Source organism: Xenopus laevis, chromosome 3S (assembly GCF_017654675.1).
Source record: "Xenopus laevis strain J_2021 chromosome 3S, Xenopus_laevis_v10.1, whole genome shotgun sequence".
NCBI lineage: Eukaryota > Metazoa > Chordata > Amphibia > Anura > Pipidae > Xenopus > Xenopus laevis.
In genome coordinates, this window is record NC_054376.1 from 32,131,614 (window position 1) to 32,154,319 (window position 22,706).

General features: G+C 41.4%; 1 protein-coding gene across 1 annotated transcript in view; it reads right to left on the reverse strand.

The window, feature by feature from the left end:
* Window positions 1–21,613, reverse strand: part of tacr1.S (tachykinin receptor 1 S homeolog) — a 132,066-nt gene extending 110,453 nt beyond the window's left edge. Inside the window, exon 1 of the mRNA XM_018255192.2 lies at window positions 20,681–21,613. Coding sequence (XP_018110681.1) covers window positions 20,681–21,066 — 386 coding nt within the window. The 5' untranslated portion in view covers window positions 21,067–21,613. The remainder of the gene's footprint in view (window positions 1–20,680) is intronic.
* Between the last annotated feature and the right edge of the window lie 1,093 nt (window positions 21,614–22,706).

A 22,706-nucleotide genomic window follows, 5' to 3' on the forward strand; every position in this document is an offset into this window, starting at 1 on the left:
GGCGAAAATTTTTTTTTTTTTGGCGAAGATTTACTAAGGGTCCCTGGCATAAATTTGCTAGCGAAGGAGATAGACTGTGGCGCTACTTCGCACTCTAATGCCAGGCGAATTTCGCACTGGCGAATGGATGTAACTACGCTAATTCACTAAGATGCGGATTTTCCTGAACGTTACCTCTTGCGCCAGAGTTGACTTCGCCAGCTCAGACCAGGCGAAGTGCAATAGAGTAGATAGAACTTGGTTCAAAAAAATTTTAACATTTTCTATGTCCCAAAAAACGCTGGCGTCTTTTCCTTTTTACAGGGAGATAGGCTGAAAAAGATCGTACATTTTTTTTGGGGTACCCTCCTTCCCCCCTAAATTTGCTAACATATGGCACATAAACTATACACTGGGCTCATGTGTAGGGCAATATAATAACTTTATTTTATTTTATTAGGGTTCCCTGGCCTTGTGTAGTGTAATGTATTTGCTGCAACATATACGTCCATTGTACTTTAACTGCACGTGGTATGCAAATTAGCCAACGATATCGTAACTTCGAACTGCTGATCGCATTATCTCTAGCGCAACTTCGCAAGCGTTCGGTACCCTGTGCGCAACTTCGGATCTTCGTAAATTAGCGATGTCCATCTGAATTTACGCCTGGTGAAGTGTTGCGATGTGCGCAAAGCCAACGCTGGTGGATTTTTGGAGGTAAGTAAATTTCCCCCATAGACTCCATTTTATCCAAATAATCGACATTTTAAAAAATTATTTCCCTTTTCACTGTAATAATAAACAGTACCTTGTACTTGATCCACACTAAGATATAATTAATCCTTATTGGAATCAGAACCAGCTTATTGGGTTTATTTAATGTTTACATGATCTTCTAGTAGACTTAAGGTATAAAGATCCAAATTATTGAAAGATCTATTATCCGGAAAACCTCAGATCCTGACCATTCATGATAACAGGTCCCATACCTGTATTTAATCCCTAATACAGAGATGGGATTTGTTGTCCAGAATGCTTTGGGTTTTCTAGATAATGAATATTTTCTTAATTTGGATCTTCATACCTTAAGTCTAGAATAAAATGATGTCAACAGTAAATAAACCCAATAGGCTGGTTTTGCTTCCAATAAGGATTAATTATATCTTAGTTTGGATCAATTTCAAGGTACTGTATTATTATTACAGAGAAAAAGGGAATCACTGTAAAAAATTTGCATTATTTGAATAAACTGGAGTCTATGGGAGATAGGATAACGGGAGACAGCTTTTCTGTAACTCAGAGCTTTTTGGATGAACGGGTTTCCGGATAGGATAACGGGAGACAGTTTTTCTCTAACTCAGAGCTTTTTGGATGAACGGGTTTCCGGATTACAGATCCCGTAGTGCAGCAACTGCATTTATGTTCCAGTTTTAATGTCATCAGTAAATTGTATGTACAACAAAAATATAACTACTTGCATGGTTAATATGGCAGCACATGGTGGCAAAGACAATGGTGGGGGTCACAGACACATATATTAGTATAAAGGGCATATATAACATAATATAAATTATGGCATGGGAGATTTCACAAGAGGAAGGACCCATGAAGTCAGAAAAAATGTAGCACATTGCATTTCTAAATAAACTGCACAGAAGCTGTACCTGTTTGCTGTCCAGTAGAGTTTTTTTATCTACATTTCAAAGGGACTTGAGACTCCCCTGGTACAAGTCTATATGGACCATGTGCTTAGCACAAAATCCCAAACTTGTGCTTTTTCTGAGCAATCACAGCAGGTAAAATTCAGGGGGTCCTGAAGGCCAATTTACAGTTCTATACCAGGGTCCCAAAAGTTTGCACATGGTAATTCTTATGTAATTGGCTGAAAACAAGGCTAATATTGTAAACTGTCAATACAGTGATTCTTATCCTATGAGTTGGGACCCATGAAAAGTTCCCCTTGCTGTTTAGGGTGGGATCCCGTGATCTCCTTTGCTAGTGTAAGATTCTTTACATGGCAGATGAAATAGTTATAGAAACGAGGAGCATAACTAATTCTAAACCAAATTATCGGGTTCCAACGCTGATTCACAGAGTTTCCTTGGAGAAAAGTTAAAAAGCAAGGCAATAATAGAATCCTAACATGCAAAAATGCATTTTTTTATTTCCCAAAATAGATATACGGTAGGTATAGGTATAGAAAGGTAACTTGCCTACAAGGGGTTGAAGTTTAAAGTAGTAGTTGGCTGTATATGATAAGGACTGTGGTTGCAAAACAGACGGTAATGTACCTGACAGTTTGTTCCTAAAATAAACCATGCAGTTTTAGAATATTATACTATATCTGTGACACATTTGCCTGAAAAATAAAAGGCAAAAGCATCTGCTCTATAGCATAAATCCTAATGGCACTAGTTTCAGTCACCAAGTCCGATCCTGTATTTACAGCAGCAAGACCTATAGATAAACAGCCGCGTTCCCTTTGTAGCAGACCATAAAAATTCTTAAGAGACTTTAAGTCAGTAGCTTAGTCATTTATTTTAAATGAAGCAGTACATGCTGAAATGCATTCAACCTTTTGATTTATGACTCGAAATCTGTTAGAATGAGGGACTTATTTCAGTAGGGCCACTTAAAAGAAAGTATATTGGAGTCGGAAGAAAGGGGAAATATTTAGCACTTGAATTTCCTGCAGTTTCATTCATCACTTGGCAGATGAAAAAGGACACATTGTTGGTAGCAGGATCTGGTTGGCTGCAGACGGACTTTCTGTAATCCCACTAATGCAAAATATTCTTCCAAGTGTGTCTATATATGTGTGCGTATATATATATATATATATATATATATATATATATATATATATATATATATATATATATATATATATATATAGCAAGACCTTACTGATATATAGTATATATATATATAGATAAATACAGTATATAGCAAGTGTCAGTGACATTATGCTACAGTATACGTTATCCAATATTTATGTGGCCAAATTAGGAAGGGACTCAGACAAAAGCCGCCACTGGGGGCGTTGTATGTTCTACAACAGCTTATTATTTGTAGTAGAGAGATGCTTTGTTGCATTCCACTAACTCCCACGTGTAGAGCACACTCATTCCAGAAGTTAAACACTACTGTGTCTGCTGCTCATGGGTCTTCCAAAAAATGATTAAGCACATGCTCTAGTCGCCCAAAAAGTGCATTATATGGGTTGCACTTTGTATATTGGTATATTTTGATTTCACTGGTTCAAAGAATGACAGCCCTGCATTGTCTGGAATGAGTAATCACTATTGGATCTGGCTTCTCGACCAGTCAAACGTGTTACCCCAACTGATGGCGGAAACAGGAGGCATTTTAGTACAAGGAGAAAGATATTTTTTTTTTTTGGGGAGGCTATTAATTGCAGAACCTACAGTATAGTGAAGACTGCAACCTCCAGGGAAATGATTCAAGGTGCTTGACACTCTGAGCACACCTGTAATGCCTGACTATCCCCTTATCTTCTACACAGGGGTGTAACTACAGAGGAAGCAGCTGCATGGGGTACCAGGAGATATAGGGGCCTCATAAGGCCCTAATTCATTCATATACAGTTTCAATAAATATTGGTAAAACATTTAACCTCTAAACATTTTGGGGGCCTGAAAAAAATTTGCTGTGGGGCCCATTAATGTCTAATTACTCCACTGCTTCTACAGGAGTCAAGAAAGAAAAAGAAAATTATTGCTCTAACAGGTTTGCTACACGGCACTTTTTTGCAGTCTAGCAGACCTAATATAGCAGAATTTACATTCTTTTTCTTGTGTGCTCTAATCCTAGCGCTTGGTTTAACTTTTTTTTTGTAGTGTCAGTATGAAAAGTTGGCAAATAAACTGAAGATCAGAACCAATAGCAAGCAAAGCATTAGCACCAGAGTAGAGACGGCACCAAAACACACTGTGATGGGCCACATTGTTTGTAAAGTAGAGCTTTTTATTGTTAAGCAATCACTCTAACAAAGGAAAATCTGTACCTGTACAACACTAATATACACTGATATATAGATTCACTGTTGCTTTATTGGCCTAAAATTCCTTCTGTCTCACAGTCATATTCCCTTTCTCTTACTCCAGAGACTATTATCCCACAGTCACAGTCCCTTCCCAGAGACTATTATCCCACTGTTACTATAGACACCATCTCTCCCTACTATACCTGCTATCCCACAGCCACACTCCCTTCCCAGAGACTATTATCCCACTGTTACTATAGGCACCATCTCTCCCTACTATACCTGCTATCCCACAGTCACAGTCCCTTCCTAGAGACTATTATCCCACTGTTACTATAGGCAACATCTCTCCCTACTATACCTGCTATCCCACAGCCACACTCCCTTCCCAGAGACTATTATCCCACTGTTACTATAGGAACCATCTCTCCCTACTATACCTGCTATCCCACAGTCACACTCCCTTCCCAGAGACTATTATCCCACTGTTACTATAGGCACCATCTCTCCCTACTATACCTGCTATCCCACAGTCACAGTCCCTTCCTAGAGACTATTATCCCACTGTTACTATAGGCAACATCTCTCCCTACTATACCTGCTATCCCACAGCCACACTCCCTTCCCAGAGAGTATTATCCCACTGTTACTATAGGAACCATCTCTCCCTACTATACCTGCTATCCCACAGTCACACTCCCTTCCCAGAGACTATTATCCCACTGTTACTATAGGCACCATCTCTCCCTACTATACCTGCTATCCCAGAGCCACACTCCCTTCCCAGGGACTATTATCCCACTGTTACTATAGGCACCATCTCTCCCTACTATACCTGCTATCCCACAGTCACACTCCCTTCCCAGAGACTATTATCCCACTGTTACTATAGGCACCATCTCTCCCTACTATACCTGCTATCCCACAGTCACACTCCCTTCCCAGAGACTATTATCCCACTGTTACTATAGGCACCATCTCTCCCTACTATACCTGTTATCCCACAGTCACACTCCCTTCCCAGAGACTATTATCCCACTGTTACTATAGGCACCATCTCTCCCTACTATACCTGCTATCCCACAGCCACACTCCCTTCCCAGAGACTATTATCCCACTGCTACTATAGACACCATCTCTCCCTACTATACCTGTTATCCCACAGCCACACTCCCTTCCCAGAGACTATTATCCCACTGTTACTATAGGCACCATCTCTCCCTACTATACCTGCTATCCCACAGTCATACTCCCTTCCCAGAGACTATTATCCACTGTTACTATAGGCACCATCTCCCTACTATACCTGCTATCCCACAGCCACACTCCCTTCCCAGAGACTTTTATCCCACTGTTACTATAGGCACCATCTCTCACTACTATACCTGCTATCCCACAGCCACACTCCCTTCCCAGAGACTATTATCCACTGTTACTATAGGCACCATCTCTCCCTACTATACCTGCTATCCCACAGCCACACTCCCTTCCCAGAGACTTTTATCCCACTGTTACTATAGGCACCATCTCTCCCTACTATACCTGCTATCCCACAGCCACACTCCCTTCCCAGAGACTTTTATCCCACTGTTACTATAGGCACCATCTCTCCCTACTATACCTGCTATCCCACAGTCACACTCCCTTCCAAGAGACTATTATCCACTGTTACTATAGACACCATCTCTCCCTACTATACCTGCTATCCCACAGAGGCTATTACCTTCCCCCCTACCTAGACTCCCTTCACACTCTGCTATACGTGTTATCCCCACAGGCACAATCCCTTCCCAAACATTGCTATTATACAGTTACTGTTACTATAGCTATTGCTTTGCTATTAGCCTGGCTGCTACATGGCTTGCTGTGCTGTATGTAAAATGCCTGGAACAAATTTCCCGAAAGACATCTCTGATTTCTGTTTGTTTCATAAAAAAAGCTTACTAGTCTCTCCAACTTATTGTTAAACATTACCAGGTAAAGTTTGCTTAAATTCAACAGATTGCTGTGCAAACTCTACTAATTCTTTTTGCCAAAGACAATATTTGTGTACTCTAGGAAATCACACAAATGAAAGTCACCCCACTGCATATTAACCTTATTTCTTCATCTGCAGGAATAAAATACAGAACCATAGGAAAGGCAGGAATATACAGGCTGCATTTTCCATATGTCCTGTGAGAACACACTTTACATTCCAGGCTATGATTCAAGCTCTGCGATGGTTCTGAGGCACAGAGAAAGAAACTGTCTTTGCTAGTACATAACAGCAGAACGCAGGCAATTTCCAGGTTATGTGCAGCTGGCACTGGGGACTGACAGCAGCGATTCGATTTCTTAATCAAGTCTTTAGGATTTAATAAGTACAAAAGTATTTAACACACAGACAGCTGAGGAATAAGGGTTATTGGGCTTCCATTGTACAGCCAATTTAATTAATGCACAAGAATGAGAACTGATACATAATTCTCAGATGGCAGAGAGTTCTTCTTATATATAAAACCTACCTATGCTCAGTCTATACTTTTATTCTCAGGCAAGTTGGTGCTGGAAATAATTGCATAGAAATAATCAATGCTGAATAGAAATATGGTAAAACGAAGTGTAATCAGATTATCGAGTCTCTTGTCTTTCCAACACAAAGCTGCCGTTCTGTTGTGCTTTATATCTGATATTTTAGACCACACTTGTCAGAGACTACAGAGACTACAGGGCTCATTCATTTAGGGGTGGTAAAATACAAAGTAGATAGAGATACACCTTTGGACTCTCTCCATGTGGCTCTGCATGTGGCTGGCAGCATTGCATACTGGAGGGGTGGCATACTGTCCCCCTGAACTGATTGGCTCCTTTCAAGATTCACAAAGCCAGGGGCACTAGTGGCCACATGAAACACCGTACTTAGGGATTCTGTCATGATTTTTATGATGTTGTTTTTATTTCTAAATGACACTGTTTACACTGCAAATAATTCACTCTACAATATAAAATGTCATTCCTGAACCAGCAAGTGTATTTTTTTAGTTGTAATATTGGTGTGTAGGTGCCATCTCAGGTCATTTTGCCTGGTCATGTGATTTCAGAAAGAGCCAGCACTTTAGGATGGAACTGCTTTCTGGCAGACTGTTGTTTCTCCTACTCAATGTAACAATGTGTCGCAATGGAACCTGGATTTTACTATTGAGTGCTGTTCTTAGATCTACCAGGCAGCTGTTATCTTGTGTTAGGAAGCTGCTATCTGGTTACCTTCCCATTGTTCTGTTGTTAGGCTGCTGGGGGGGGGGAAGGGAGGGGGGTTATCACTCCAACTTGCAGTACAGCAGTAAAGAGTGACTGAAGTTTATCAGAGCCCAAGTCACATGACTGGGGGCAGCTGGGAAACTGACAATATGTCTAGCCCCATGTCAGATTTCATAATCGAATATAAAAAAATCTGTTTGCTCTTTTGAGAAATGGATTTCAGTGCAGAATTCTGCTGGAGCAGCACTATTAACTGATGTGTTTTGAAAACATTTTTTTTTTTCACATGACAGTATCCCTTTAAAGGGTATGAAAAAGCACACATTTTAGGGTTTCTTACATAATCCTAATGGCTAACTTTGTAATAGACTTTTTTTTAAGGGATATGCTCTCTTGTTTCCCTAGCCACCCTAGCTCTGATATGTTAGATCTAAAAGTGGTTGTAGGTCACTGTGCCTACCCTGGGGAGCTGGAGCCAAGCAAAAATGAGTATGCAAGAGTTACATCACGGTTAGGTACCATGTATAATAGTTTTGAAATTCACCAGCTTTGTACATGGGGTGGCCAAGGGCTCAATATGTTGCCCATTAGCACCAACGCTTGTGCTTTGCCCATAGTAAATTAGCCCACTGTTTGCATCAATTTAACAGGCTCGGGAATTATTAAACAGACTTAGGGAAATGCAATCAACTCTTCCAAAGAAAAACAAAGAGAAATAGAACAGTAACTGAAAAAATCAAAACAGCCTGCAGTAATCTGGCTTTGTCTATCCTTTTGTGTAATGCCCCAGCTGCCTGTGGATCTGCCACTGTAACACTAACAGTGCTGGCTTGGGGTTTAGTTGGAGGTGTGCCCAAAATAATGTCCCAATCATTCTATAAAGACCAGAGGCAAGTAAGACAAATAGGTCAACAACCCAAAAGAATTAGACATTAGAATTAGACCTATTAAATCTTACAGCAGCATAAGAGAAAGTGATGCAAGAACGATGGTATGTCTGCTGCAATACAACTGGTAGGCAGAGTTTAAGACCAAATGGAGTAATTGTTTGTGCCTCTTCCATCCACAGCCAACACATATTTGTTTTAAATTAGCTAATGACCCACCAATAGTGAAGCAACACATGCAAACCATACTCTCCTTAGGATTTCTTCTGCTGCCTTGACTGGGCCTCCTTGCACTGGTGCACTTCTAGTACTGCACTCCTAGCACCTCTGATATGCTCACCACAGGCAGGGGTACAGGAACCATTAGCCAGACAGAACCTCATCCAAATTCTGACCAAGTAATGAAAGTTAATAAAGTACAGCCACCTGCTTTGGTGGGTCCTAATGAGAAAAAATGTGCCCTACCTAGTTTAATCTACAAGAAAATAGTTGCAAAACAACATACCGCCCAACATTTTGGAAACAGAAAGAGGGACAAAAAGATTTGCCGCAGGGAGCACGGCGACATTTTTTGACCATGCCCAGTTTGTGGCCACACCCCCTAATCACCATGTTCAGTTTACAAAATTTGGCAAGTTATGAAAGTCTGAACACATTTCTGTGGTTTTTATGTGTTATTACAGTTTTGCTAATGAAGGTGAATTGTCCTTTAAGATGTGAGTCTAAGTTCTCCCAAGAGACGTCCTTATCTTAAACTGTTACAAGAGTATCTAAGTATCTATTCTGGGCTCTCTGCCAAAAAGCCAATTAAGTCAGAAACTTTCTATCTTTTTCTGGCTGTTCAGTGCAGGAGATCAAAGAGAAAGTTGGGACATTTCAGTAACAAACCAGGGACTGTGGGCTGTAAAAATTGTGCGGAAAAAAAGGACAGGTATGGGAGGTATGGTACAATAGGAGCAGATGCATGGATGCACTTACATGGTGCAATGCAATGTGATTTTCTTACCGCACACCCAATCTCACTGATCCTGCAGAGGTGGTGCGTTCTTCCGTCGACCCGGCAAGGTCCCCTAGCAACGTGAATGTTGATAAAAGGATCCGCACACACTTCTTTCTTTTGCAGTGGGGGGTCACCCCTTCACTTTATTTGTTTAATCACCACCCCATCAACGTTTCGGGGGGGAACACCCTCCCTTCATCAGGATAAAAAGAATTGTGCACATACAAATTTAAAGCTTCATCCCACGCCTCCATTGCCCATAGTGCATTGTGTTTTACAACAATGTTTAACCCTTTAGTGTCAAACTAATTGTCCATAATAAAAAGACTTTTTTTGTCCATTTTCAAATGACGCGTTGTGTCTTAATTCTTTCAATTTTAAAGTGACCAAGTGCAATAAATTACTGTGTCTAAAAAACAGTTACAATCATGATAAAACATTATTACCTTTCGGTTCATTATTACACAATAAATGTTTAAATACCTTACACCCTTGTGATTTATAGCACCCATTTTATTCTATGTTGCCACTCGGCATTTCTTATCTGTAAAGAATAAAAGACATATAAAATGAAGATTAAAATATTTTCATAGGAAACATGAGTAACTAAAATTTTCATTAAGACCTTTTGGTGTTAAAGTTTTTAACAACCATATCCAATAAGCCTCTCGTTTTAACAGTGCTTTTTTATCTATATTCCCTTTCTGTCTATGAATCACTTCCAGTATTTGCCATCTTAATTGTGATACATTATGTTTTGATTCAAAAAAGTGCTTTGCCAGTAAGGTTTCATTTTTAAATTTCTCTTTTTCCTTCTCTATTTTAACCTCTTCCTTCCTCTCTTCTGGCTTGTAATTTCTTATTTTACTCTTATGTTCATTCATACGTACTTTAAAGGCTCTAGAAGTCTGTCCTACATACCCTAAGCCACATGGGCATTTTAGTAAATACACAACTCCCTCTGTGTCACATGTGGCGAAATGTTTCAGTTTAATATTATGGCCCAAAGTGGGGTGTTGACAGACTTCTCCTGGGCTCCTTATACCTGGGCAGAGAATAGAGAACGCCGAGGAGGACGCCAGCGCCCACGTGGCCGGCCAGCACTGACGACGTCAGCAGAGGAACAGAGGGAGCGTCGCGGAGTAAGCGCATCATCCAGTGATTCGCAGGAGCGCACTTTCGGTTCTATCCAGGAGGGAGATAGCCCAGGAGCAGCGTCCCCTATGCCCTTTTTTACCCCACAGAAACACACAAGGAGAGGATTCAGGGGGAGAAAAAAACAAAATGGCAATGGGACGCCCCAATACACGGCAGGGCACAATGGAGGCAGGACCGAAGGAGAAAGGGGACAAGAACCACTACCCAAAAAAGAGGAGGTAAAGGACTTGGTCATTAATTTATCTTCTAAGACTCTGACCCCACATGAATTGACTATCTTAAATAAAGGGTTAGGGTATGTTCCTACTACCAAATGTAACCCGTTTGTTGTACAAATTGAAATGTTTAAATTCATGAGATCCATTAAGCTTAAAATGTTATATATGGATAAGAGCAAGGGGATTTGGCCTAGAAGTAAAAAGGATATAATGTACAATAAATTAAAAAATCGTAGTACTTTCAACCCTGTAGTTAACAATGCCTCTATGGATACTTTTTCAAATATGGTTCATAGTGACATAGAAAAAGAGTTACAGGCACATATGGTGCCTAAAGTTAATAACCTTACTATAAAGGAAAGAAAAGCATTGTTTGACTTACAGAATGATGAAAGTATTACTATTAAGAAAGCGGACAAGGGAGGTGGAATAGTGATCCTCAATACAGCAGACTATTTGTCAGAGGTTAATCGCCAATTGGCGAATACAAGTCATTATTGTAAATTGGAGGTTGATCCTACTGCTAGATTAAGGACTGATATAAAAATATTTCTAAATGAGGCATGCATGTCAGGAAGTATTACACCGGAAATAGAAGGCCTGTTAATAAAGGAGAACCCAAGAGTTCCCATTTTTTATATATTACCTAAAATTCATAAAACTTTAATTAATCCTCCAGGAAGGCCTATTGTTTCCGGTGTAGACTCAATATTACAACCACTGGCGATTTATGTTGATTCATACCTACAAGATATTTTACCAAAGTTGGATACCTGTTTAAGAGATACAACACATTTTCTTAATATCCTGAATGAAGTAACAGTAGAGGCCCACACACCAATTTTATGTACAATTGATGTGAAAGATCTGTATACATCCATCAAACATAATGAGGGGATTGAGTGTTGTCGTGAATACCTGTCCAGAGAAAAATTGCCCATACATGAAATCAATTTTTTATGTGAATGTTTAGAATTTATCCTTAAGCGAAATTTTTTCCGTTTTGATAAAGAATTCTATCTGCAGATACAAGGGACCAGTATGGGGGCGAATATGGCGCCTGCCTACGCCAATATATATATGCATCAATTTGAGCATACATATATATTACAACATCCAATATTCAAGCAACATATTGCCATGTGGCAACGCTACGTGGATGATATGTTTTTAATATGGACAGGGAGTGATGAAATGTTGACAGAATTTTTCACATATATTAATGAGATACATGAAACTATCAAATTCACGATGACTAAGGGTCCCCATACTGTCAATTACCTAGATGTACAGGTGACACTTACAGAAAGAGGTTTTATTACCGATGTATATAAGAAAGATACTGATCGAAACAATATTTTACGGAAGGACAGTTTCCATCCAGTAGGAACCTTTAAAGGGTTACCTAAAAGCCAATTTATTCGGGCAAGGAGAATTACTTCTACCAATGAATTATATGACAATCGAGCGAATAGGCTAGTGGAACAATTTCAAGAGAGGGGCTATGAGAAAAATAATTTATTGGGAACAAAAGAAGAGGTGTTAGGAATCGAAAGGAAGGAACTCCTAGAAACAAAACAGAAGGTCACTAATAACAAACAAAGTGTGGTGTGTGTTACAACTTATGGCCCACATTCTAACTTTGTTAAAAAGACTATAATGAAACATTGGCCTATATTACAAAGAGATAAAACCTTTGGCAAGCTGTTTGAGAATAAACCTCTATTTAGCTTTAAAAAGGGTAAAAGTGTGGCGAACGAAATAGTAAGAACTGATTTTAAAAAAGATAGAGATAGGTCCATATCATGCAGGAAAGGTACCTATCCCTGTTTTCATTGTGGCCATTGTAATGGGGTGATTAAAGGAGAAGTCTGTCAACACCCCACTTTGGGCCATAATATTAAACTGAAACATTTCGCCACATGTGACACAGAGGGAGTTGTGTATTTACTAAAATGCCCATGTGGCTTAGGGTATGTAGGACAGACTTCTAGAGCCTTTAAAGTACGTATGAATGAACATAAGAGTAAAATAAGAAATTACAAGCCAGAAGAGAGGAAGGAAGAGGTTAAAATAGAGAAGGAAAAAGAGAAATTTAAAAATGAAACCTTACTGGCAAAGCACTTTTTTGAATCAAAACATAATGTATCACAATTAAGATGGCAAATACTGGAAGTGATTCATAGACAGAAAGGGAATATAGATAAAAAAGCACTGTTAAAACGAGAGGCTTATTGGATATGGTTGTTAAAAACTTTAACACCAAAAGGTCTTAATGAAAATTTTAGTTACTCATGTTTCCTATGAAAATATTTTAATCTTCATTTTATATGTCTTTTATTCTTTACAGATAAGAAATGCCGAGTGGCAACATAGAATAAAATGGGTGCTATAAATCACAAGGGTGTAAGGTATTTAAACATTTATTGTGTAATAATGAACCGAAAGGTAATAATGTTTTATCATGATTGTAACTGTTTTTTAGACACAGTAATTTATTGCACTTGGTCACTTTAAAATTGAAAGAATTAAGACACAACGCGTCATTTGAAAATGGACAAAAAAAGTCTTTTTATTATGGACAATTAGTTTGACACTAAAGGGTTAAACATTGTTGTAAAACACAATGCACTATGGGCAATGGAGGCGTGGGATGAAGCTTTAAATTTGTATGTGCACAATTCTTTTTATCCTGATGAAGGGAGGGTGTTCCCCCCCGAAACGTTGATGGGGTGGTGATTAAACAAATAAAGTGAAGGGGTGACCCCCCACTGCAAAAGAAAGAAGTGTGTGCGGATCCTTTTATCAACATTCACCTTACATGGTGCAAAACATAAACTGTGCCTCATATTCCATGATGGAAACATCTGTGTACTCCATCCTCTTATAGGGTTGAAACTGTTTTGGGGTAATCCTTCAGCCCAGATATGTCAGGAACCTTGTGTATTTACTTTCAACTCTGCCCATATTCATGGGGAATCTTTAACATCCTTAAAGGAGAAGTCAACCCCTACGTGCAAAAATCCCTCCCTGGTGTAGGCTCCCCTCCCTACCTGCCCCCCCAGGCAAATGCCCCTAACTTGTTATTTACCCCTCCGTGCAGGTCCTCTTCTGCTGAGTTCACAGGTCCTTCTCCCGAGCGCTCTTCTTCCTGGATTCAGCGACGTTTTCTGGCGCATGCGCAGTAGGAGGCAAATGTGACGAAAGTTACGATGTTTCCGAAAAAGAAATCGGAATCTTTGTGACTTTTGGGCGCATACGCAGTAGCTCCATGCCAGCAAATGCCTCCAACTGCACATGCGCCCAAAAGTCACAAAGTTTCCGATTTCTTTTTTCAGAAACTTCGTCACTTTTGGAGCATGAGCAGTAGCTCCTCGCCGGCAAATGCCTCCTACTGCGCATGCACCAGAAAACGCAGCTGAATCCAAGAAGAAGAAGAGCGCTCGGGAGAAGATGGCTGCTGTGCACTCAGCAGGAGAGGACCTGCACGGAGGGGTAAATAACAAGTAAGGGGCATTTGCCCGGGGGGGGGCTGGTAGGCCGGGGGGGAGGAGGTATTTTTGCACTTAGGGGTTGACTTCTCCTTTAAAGGAACAGTAATATCAAAAAATAAAAGTAATAAAAACATAATGCAGTGTTGCCCTGCACTGGTAAAACTGGTGTGTGTACTTCAGAAACACTACTATTGTTTATATAAATAAGCTGCTGTGTAGCAATGGGGGCAGCCATTCAAAGGAGAAAAGGCTCAGGTTACACAGCAGATAAACTCTGTAGTACATTATTATGTTATCAGTTATCCACTATTTAACCTGTACCATATAGACTTTTTTCAATTTCCACCATTGCTACACAGCAGCTTGTTTATATGAACTATAGTAGAGTTTCTGAAGCAAACACTACAGTTTTACCAGTGCAGGGCAACACTACATTATATTGTCATAACTTTAAAACACTTTAATTTTTTTTGGTGTTACTGTTCCTTCTGCTATAGAGGACTTTAGACTGGATTTATTCTGATAAGGTTTGCATATCCGTATGATGATCTGTGCTGTGCTGAACCAAGTCCCTTTATCAGCTTCAGCCATGCAATTGCATGAATTCATCTCCATGAGTCAAAAAACCTTATCAACAAAAAGGTCATATTTACAGGCTATTGGATATTCTACAAACAGACAGGGAAGGTTAGAGCATAAACCATATACTTTTTCTCCAGTAGGGTTATCTTACTCTTTGGGGAGGGTTATGTTTGTTCCTAGTGTGCTAACCCACACAACCAATCAGATGTCCAGGCCCGGATTTGTGGGAAGGCCACCTAGGCCCGGGCCTAGGGCGGCAGGATTTTAGGGGGGCGGCATGCTGCCCAACCACACCCACATTGGTTCAAAAACACTGGGGATGCACAGGAGATACAATCTCCATGAAAATTTGCACGAATAAAGGGGAGGGGACAGGGGCGACAAACGGCAGTGGGCCTAGGGGCGTCTGCTATGTAAATCCGGCCCTGCAGATGTCTGACTTCCAACAGCCGATCAGTTAATACTGCTGATTGGTTATTCTGGATTAGAACTGAAGCAAAAGAACCAGCGTTAATAAAATATTAATAGCTGCCTTACCGTGTATAAGGGGTTGTTGGTAACCCTACCTGCTGGGCACAAAGTATATCTACTGCTTGCAGTCAGTGGGTTATATACCTCGTACATGGGGTGTGTCCTTACTCAAAGATACAAGGTCCAGTGGTGGATCTAAAAAAAGCTAGATGGGCCCTTGATTATACTGGGCCCCAAGGCTACAGCCTAGGGCAGCCTGTGCATTAATCCACCCCTGACAAGGCGACATTTATGCTCATACCTGCACACAGCATCTTACACTTGTTAAAGGGCCCCATATGGCCAAGCTAACCTCTGTAGGCAGGACATAGTAAACGTATGGGAGCCCTTATTCAGAAACCCGTTATCCAGAAAGTTCCGACTTACGGGAAGGCCATCTCCCATAGCGGTAAATTTATCAAAGAGTGAAGTTCCGCCACTAGAGTGAAATTCCGCAGCTCTCAATTCATTTCTATGCGATTTTGAAAGGCGTATTTATCAATGGGTGAAAGTGAAAGTTCACCCTTTGATAAATACGCCTATAAAAATCCCATAGAAATGAATGGAGAGTGGCGGAATTTCACTCTAGTGGCGGTACTTCACTATTAACTTCTCTCTTTGATAAATATACCCCATAGACTCCATTTTAATCAAATAATTCAAATTTTTAGGAATGATTTCCTTTTTCTCTCTAATTATAAAACAGTAACTTGTACTAGATCCCAGCTAAAATATAATTAATCTTTATAGGAGGTAAAAAAAAATCCTATTGGGTTTAATGCATGTTTAAATTAATTTTTAGTAGACTTAAAGGGATTCTGTTATGATTTTTGTGTAGTTTTTATTTTTGAATTACACTGTTTACCCTGCAAATAATTCACTCTACCATATAAAATTCCTGAATCAATAAGTGTATTTTTGTTAGTTGTAATATTGGTGTGTAGGCAGCCATCTCAGGTCATTTTGCCTGGCCATGTGCTTTCAGAAAGAACCAGCACTTTAAGATGGGATTGCTTTCAGGCAGGCTATTGTTTCTCCTACTCAAAGTCACAGTGGGACATGGATTTTTACTATTGAGTGCTGTTCTTATATCTACCATGGGGAGGGAGGGGGTGATATCACTCAAATTTGCAGTAAAGAGTGACGGAAGTTTATCAGAGCACAAGTCACATGACTGGGGGCACCTGGGAAACTGACAATATGTCTAGCCCCATGTCAGATTGCAAAATTAAATATAAAAAAAATCAGTTGAAAAATAGATTTCAGCGCAGAAGTCTGCTGGAGCAGCACTATTAACTGATGCATTTAGAAAGAAAAAAACATGCTTTCCCATGACAGTTTCCCTTTAAGGTATTGTTTGAAAGCACCTCTTATCTGAAAAATCCCAGGTCCCGAGCATTCTGGATAACAGATCCCATACCTGTACAAACTCAGCAAACGCAGTATATCCACCCAGCCTCAGGCCTGAGGTATGAGCTTATTATTTGCTGTTTAACCAGACATTAATAATAATATTGCTTGCTCTGCACAAAGGCAAAATGCTAGAGAGCCGTTAGACCCCATAATGACTTCAGTGTCTCGGGAGTAAAAACAATGAAATCAATAAACGCATTAAGCCCCAAATACCCAGAAACCTACTCTGAATGTTACTAAATTTGCATACAGAGCATTTGGCCTTTTATTTATATTAAATATTTATATTCAGCCCCTTGGCAGTGCAAATTAGAAGAACATTTTTTTTAAAAAAAAAAACAACAACAACAAATCAGTAAAAAATAAAGCATCGCAATCAGACAGAGAAAGTGAGCATCTTATGGTTCCCCAGCTAATAATGAAACAGATGTGCATGGAATTTGTACAAGCGCAGCCAGCATCCACCCCAGCCATTCCCCAGTCTCCTGGATAAACAGAGGATTCCCTCAATTCTGCATCCGAATAATCAACACCCCCCAACCACCACCTCCACTCCTGTGACAATGACAAAAAGATTCTGAAGAGTGAGAGGGTAACTGCTTAATAGATTTCATTTTGCTCATTGCCTGACAAGTCGTTCTTCTGTGCCCAGGGGTTGGTCTAATGTCCCTCTAGAGATCCACTGGAATGAAAAAGGAGCAATTTCATTCATTTTGGGCATTTTTTTCAGGCACTGATTCCTCATAGGGTGTTACAACAGAAATTTTGGAATCAATTCAATGTATATGTTTATGTATAGGGATGTTTCGGGAGCAGAAACAAAAATGTTGGCAAAAATACAATAGACATGTTATACAAGAGTTATTGTGTAATTACCGGAGGCTGCTGGTTGACTGGGGCTTGTAGTTTTGAAGATTTGGAAGTATTTGAAAATATTGACTGATTAAATGTGACTTTATTATAGGGATATGTATTTGTTGTATCTATGGCTTTGTACTGTGGATAATCTATAGAAATACACTTTCTGTTTGGAGACACTGCTGCAGATAAAATGTGTGCGTTTCCTTAGAATATTACTTACCATCCCCTTTGCAGTCATGACACAAGTTACCATTACTTGTTGTGACACTATTTGCAACTGCACAAGAGAAAATATTCTGTCTTAATCCTACACATGCACCAAAGCTCTCTCATACACCAGTGGCAGGAATCTGTCTACGAACTCGCAATCCCCGGCATAAAGGGTAACTTAGCCCTTACTGGAGAGATTGGGAATCTGGCTCCCAAAGTAATGTGAGCAAGGGATGAGCATCAGTGTTTAGTCAGCCTGACTGCAAGCTCAACAGGGATACAATGCTTAGGCTTCTGGCACTCACGTTACACCTTTTACTTCCAAACAGGGTGCTGGGCACCCACCCAGACTACTCCTGCAGCTTTCAGACACTGTCAGTTCTGGCTGCTACTGTCAGAAACACAAATTCTTCTTATAGATACATTCAGTACATTAATTTTTTCTCTATATTATAAACACTGAAGCATTTTTTTTATACCCACAATGGAGGTCACTGCAAATTGCTAAGAACACAAGTACCTTTGTGGATTGGCTCAATGGGCACTGCATTTTGCATCCATTATAATGCATTGCACTTGTGTTGTATAATGATGGTGCTACACTGTATACACTCTATACACTCGTGTCACTGCTTCACAATGTTACAGGAACAGGTGTTTTGTTACTCACACTGAATGTATGCAGGCCCGGATTTGTGGCGAGGCCACATAGGCCCGGGCCTAGGGCGGCAAAAAATTGGGGCGGCATGCCGCCCAGCCGCATTGTGGGGACGTGTGCGTCCCCATTCAATGACACCAGCTGCGCCGGCGCTTTTTCACCGGCGAGCTGGGAAGGGGTAGTGTAGGCGGGCGCTAGGACCGCGCGGTCGCCTGGCCGGGAAACAAATCCGGCGCTGAATGTATGAAACATGCAGGAAGCTTGTTACATATACACGGGGAAAAAAATAGTGCCCAGTGCCAGAGGCATAGAATGATGGGACCAAGGAAAAGTCAAGCAAAAAGCAGAAAGTGTAAGCGGATCAGAACGCAAATGTACTTAGAGTGTCCAGATTTAAACAATGGATGTGATTGCTGAATGTGCCTGGGAGCAGTGAGTCCAGACTTAGAAAGGGGGCATTTACCATCCCAACTCAACTTGATGGAAAGACAGAATTTAGCACAAATGCTCACTGTCCCTGCTGCTGTGGGGCTCATTTATAAACACTGGGCAAGTTTGCACCTGGGCAGTAACCCATAGCAACCAATTAGTGAATAGCTTTATTTGGCCAGATGTAGGTTGAGCACTTAAGGTGGCCATGTGTGGGGGCTCCCGACGGGTCCTCCCGATTGATATCCGGCCAAAAATCGGTCAAGTTTGATTTTTTTCTGGGATCGAGGACCGCATCTGCTAGTTGATGCAGTCCTGCGACCCATCGGCGCCCGTTCGCAGCATTGTAACCTGATCCCCCGAATCCGAACGTTCGGATTCACCCAGGGGCGATCCTGGCCCCTCCGCTGCCCCCCCCTCCCCCCAGAAATTTGCTCTTAAAGTACCAGGAGCAGCATTTTTGCTGCCACTGGTACCTAGTGGGGCGCTGCTGCCTGAGGCGACAGCCTCAACTCGCCTCATTGGCGAAGCACCCCTGGATTCACCTGATTTCGCCCAGCTGTTAGTGGGCATATCGGGTTAAGATCCGCTCGTTTGGCAACCTCACCAAACAAGTGGATAGTGTGTCGGACTGGGCCGGTGGGACACTGGTAAAAAACCCGGTGGGCCCCGACCCTCATGGCCCCCGTCGGGCCAGACCCCCTCTCCCAATGCTCGTTTTTAAAAAAAAAAAAAGGATTTTCGGTGACTCGCCGTGTGTGTCTTTACTCTAAGTGGTAACATGAAATAATGTCCTAAAAATGACCAGATTGGATCATTATCTCCTTAATGACCTGGGGTTAGCTGACATCTCTATATGTTTTGGCTCTCTAATCTTCAGTAATATTGTCACTGCTCTAAATCCCACATGTCCTTGCATCTCCAGAGCTCCTATAATATGCACCTTTCTGCCACTCACACAGGTTGTTTTTACACAGGTTTTTGCTGCACCAATTTCCACTCGCGTGTGAATCTGGCAATACCAGTAAATGCAGCTGCTGCCATAGGGAGTTATGCAAACCCTAACCATCACTTAGGGGGTTATGCAAACCTTAACCATCACATGGATCACCTCTCCAACAAGTCTATTTACTGCTATTTGCCAGGAGATAGGATCACTGTGAACAAATGTATTCAAGGTCAATATGAAAAAGTCTCCAGGGAACTTTCCATCCATTGCTCTATGCAAATACATGGAGGCAAACTCTTGAGATTAGAGGGAATGGTATTTTTGTGCAATAAGATAAGAGAGCTGCAGAGAGGCACAACAGCACAGGTATTCTCCACGAAAGAGTGAAACAGGCACATTCTCAGTCTATATACAAGTGTTTCTTGGATGAAATGTTCTGATCAGTAGAACAGAAATCTGGCAAATGATCTGGATGGACTGCCCGGCTGGCTGCTTCCAATCACCCACCACTATAATGTGTAACCTCTCCAGCGCAACTGTCACGTTCATGATGCTGCCAAGTCAGCTGCCACTTAGATGCCCACAATACTCTGCAGACTTGGGAAATGCATCATGTCCTCTGTTTATGCAATGCTAACCGTCCTGCCCCAAGGCTAAAATTAGATTGCATGCTCTTTGGAACAGCAGTAGCAGCAGCAATGCTTATAGACTTAGTCTATTAACAGTGAATAGCATAGCTGCACATTTATTGTAATAACAATTTTAATTGCATTCATTACAGGGCAATGAATGAACCTGTCTTTTGTTCTTCTAAATGTATCTTTACGTTCCAACAACGTGTGGCCCTATAGATGCATGTTGTCGTTTAACGACCTCCCTTTTCCAACTACACATTCAGTGTTTGCGTCTTTTGCCTTTGTGCTATAAAGTCTTCCAGTTGTGCAGAATGGCTGAATCTCTTTCTAAGTGACTTTTAAAGAATATATAAGGGTGCAGCTACAGGCTCTATTAAGCCACTGTCAGAATAATAATAATACAGGTTTGCTATATAATATACACATATTCATACAAGGGATAGGGACTCACCTGTCCAGGGCTATTGCTGTCATGGAGTAAATGCTGGAGAACACAGCCGATATGGGAAAGAAGTTGTGGAACTTGCAGTATATGAGTCCATAGTACCAATGGTTGTGGATGGCGTAGGTGAAATTGATGACCGTATTGAAAGCGGACATGGACGCTTCGGCGAACGCCAAATTCACCAGGAAGTAGTTGGTGACGGTCCTCATTCGCTTGTGAGCTAAGATGATCCACATGACAATGATGTTCCCAACCACAGACACAACCACAATGATGGAGTAGGCTATGGACCACAGAGCGATTTGCCAGGCAGGCTGAAGGAAGGGGTTAACGATGCAGGTCTCATTGCCAGTAGAATTACACAGGGAGGAATCCTGCATGGACATATTCATGGTGGCTGTCAGTCAGTGCAACAGGCTAAGTGGACTCCAAATTGTGTGTCAGTCCAGGGAGTAGAGCAGTGGCTTCAGCTATAGGGAACCATCACATAGGCATAAGGGCAGTCCCACAGGGAGAGCTGGGCTGTTCTCTAAGGAATTCAGTGGATCAGACAGAGGGACATGGAATGACAAGTAGGATGGTCTGGAGGAATTTTGTCAATGCCAGTGCACTAAAAACAGCAGCCAAAGAAAAAATATAATACTTAAAGGCCAAAGCAATAAAGTGTCAGCAAGGGTGAGAGCAGCAGGAGTGAGCTGAGTGCCAGGGGATGTGCCAGTGCTGAGCACGACTGCCGCCTCCAACAGCTCACACACAAGCGCTGCCTCTACTCGCAACTGCCGCTTTATTCATCTTGTTTCCAGACTTCTACTCGGAGAGGGTGAGAAGGGGTTTCAAGTCAGTGTCGCTGGGAGGGGGCGTGGCCAGGCTGCAGTGGGCGGGCTCCAGGGACAGCTGATCCGGGACGTTAGTGTCAGTGCTGGGGCTGCTGTCATTCATAGCAATGTAATGTTCCCAGGTCTGTAGTGAGCGACGGGCACAGCGACTCTTCCCCCGCGCATTCCTTTACTTTCAGCGGGGCGTTCCTTGCACCTAGCGCTCGCCTTTCGCGTCTGGGGGAGTGAACACAGCGCCTTTGTATAGGACAGCGGGTTAATCTATCATTGTGTCCGAGCTGCCTGATCAAACATTACTCTCTGTAGCTCTGGGCATTCAGGTTTAACCCCTTCGCATCTTGCAGAGTTCCCTGCAATTGCTATTTCGCTGTAGCTTTAATTATTAACCCTCCCCCTCCTGCAGACTCTGCTTAGGTGTATGGCACCCTGAAATGCTTCCTTTAATCCTATCCATTAGTGCAGACTGTGTTCAAGTTTGCCATTCTGTAACCCTAGGAATGCTGGACTTAACTATTTGCTCTAATGCAGACTGTGTCAGGTTTGGCATTCATAAGTAGAAATGCTGGCTTTAACCCTTTCCATTAATGCAGACTGTGTTCAGCCTCAGGTATGACATTCTGTTGCCCAAGGAACTCTGGCTTTAACCCTACCCTTCCTGCAGACTGTGCTCAGGTATGCCATTCTGTAGTCCTAGAAATGCTGGCTTTAACCCTTTCCATTAATGCAGACTGTGTTCAGGTATGGCATTCTGTAACCCTAGGAATTCTGGCTTTAACCCTACCCTTCCTTCAGACTGAGCTCAGGTATGCCATTCTGTAACTCTAGGAATTCTGTCTTTAACCATTCCCCCTAATGTAGACTGTATTCAGGTTTGGCATTCTGTAGTCCTAAAAGACTGGCTTTAACCCTTTTCCTTCTTGCAGACTTTGCTCAAGTATGGCATTCTGTAACCCTAGGAATGGCCGGTAAGAATGATGGTTGATCTCAATGTTATTAATAGGGAAAAAAGATAAATATATAGGAAGGCCGGTATTTTTTTCCAGAAATGGTGGCAACCCTAGTTGCACTGTGTAACTGTACTAGGCATTGCTAGGAATAACCTTTCCATAGCCATAGGAGTTGTCCCCTGTAATACAAAATAAAAAATAACTTTGGGTCTGTTGCTAGCTGTAGAGACATAATATCAGCATCTAATG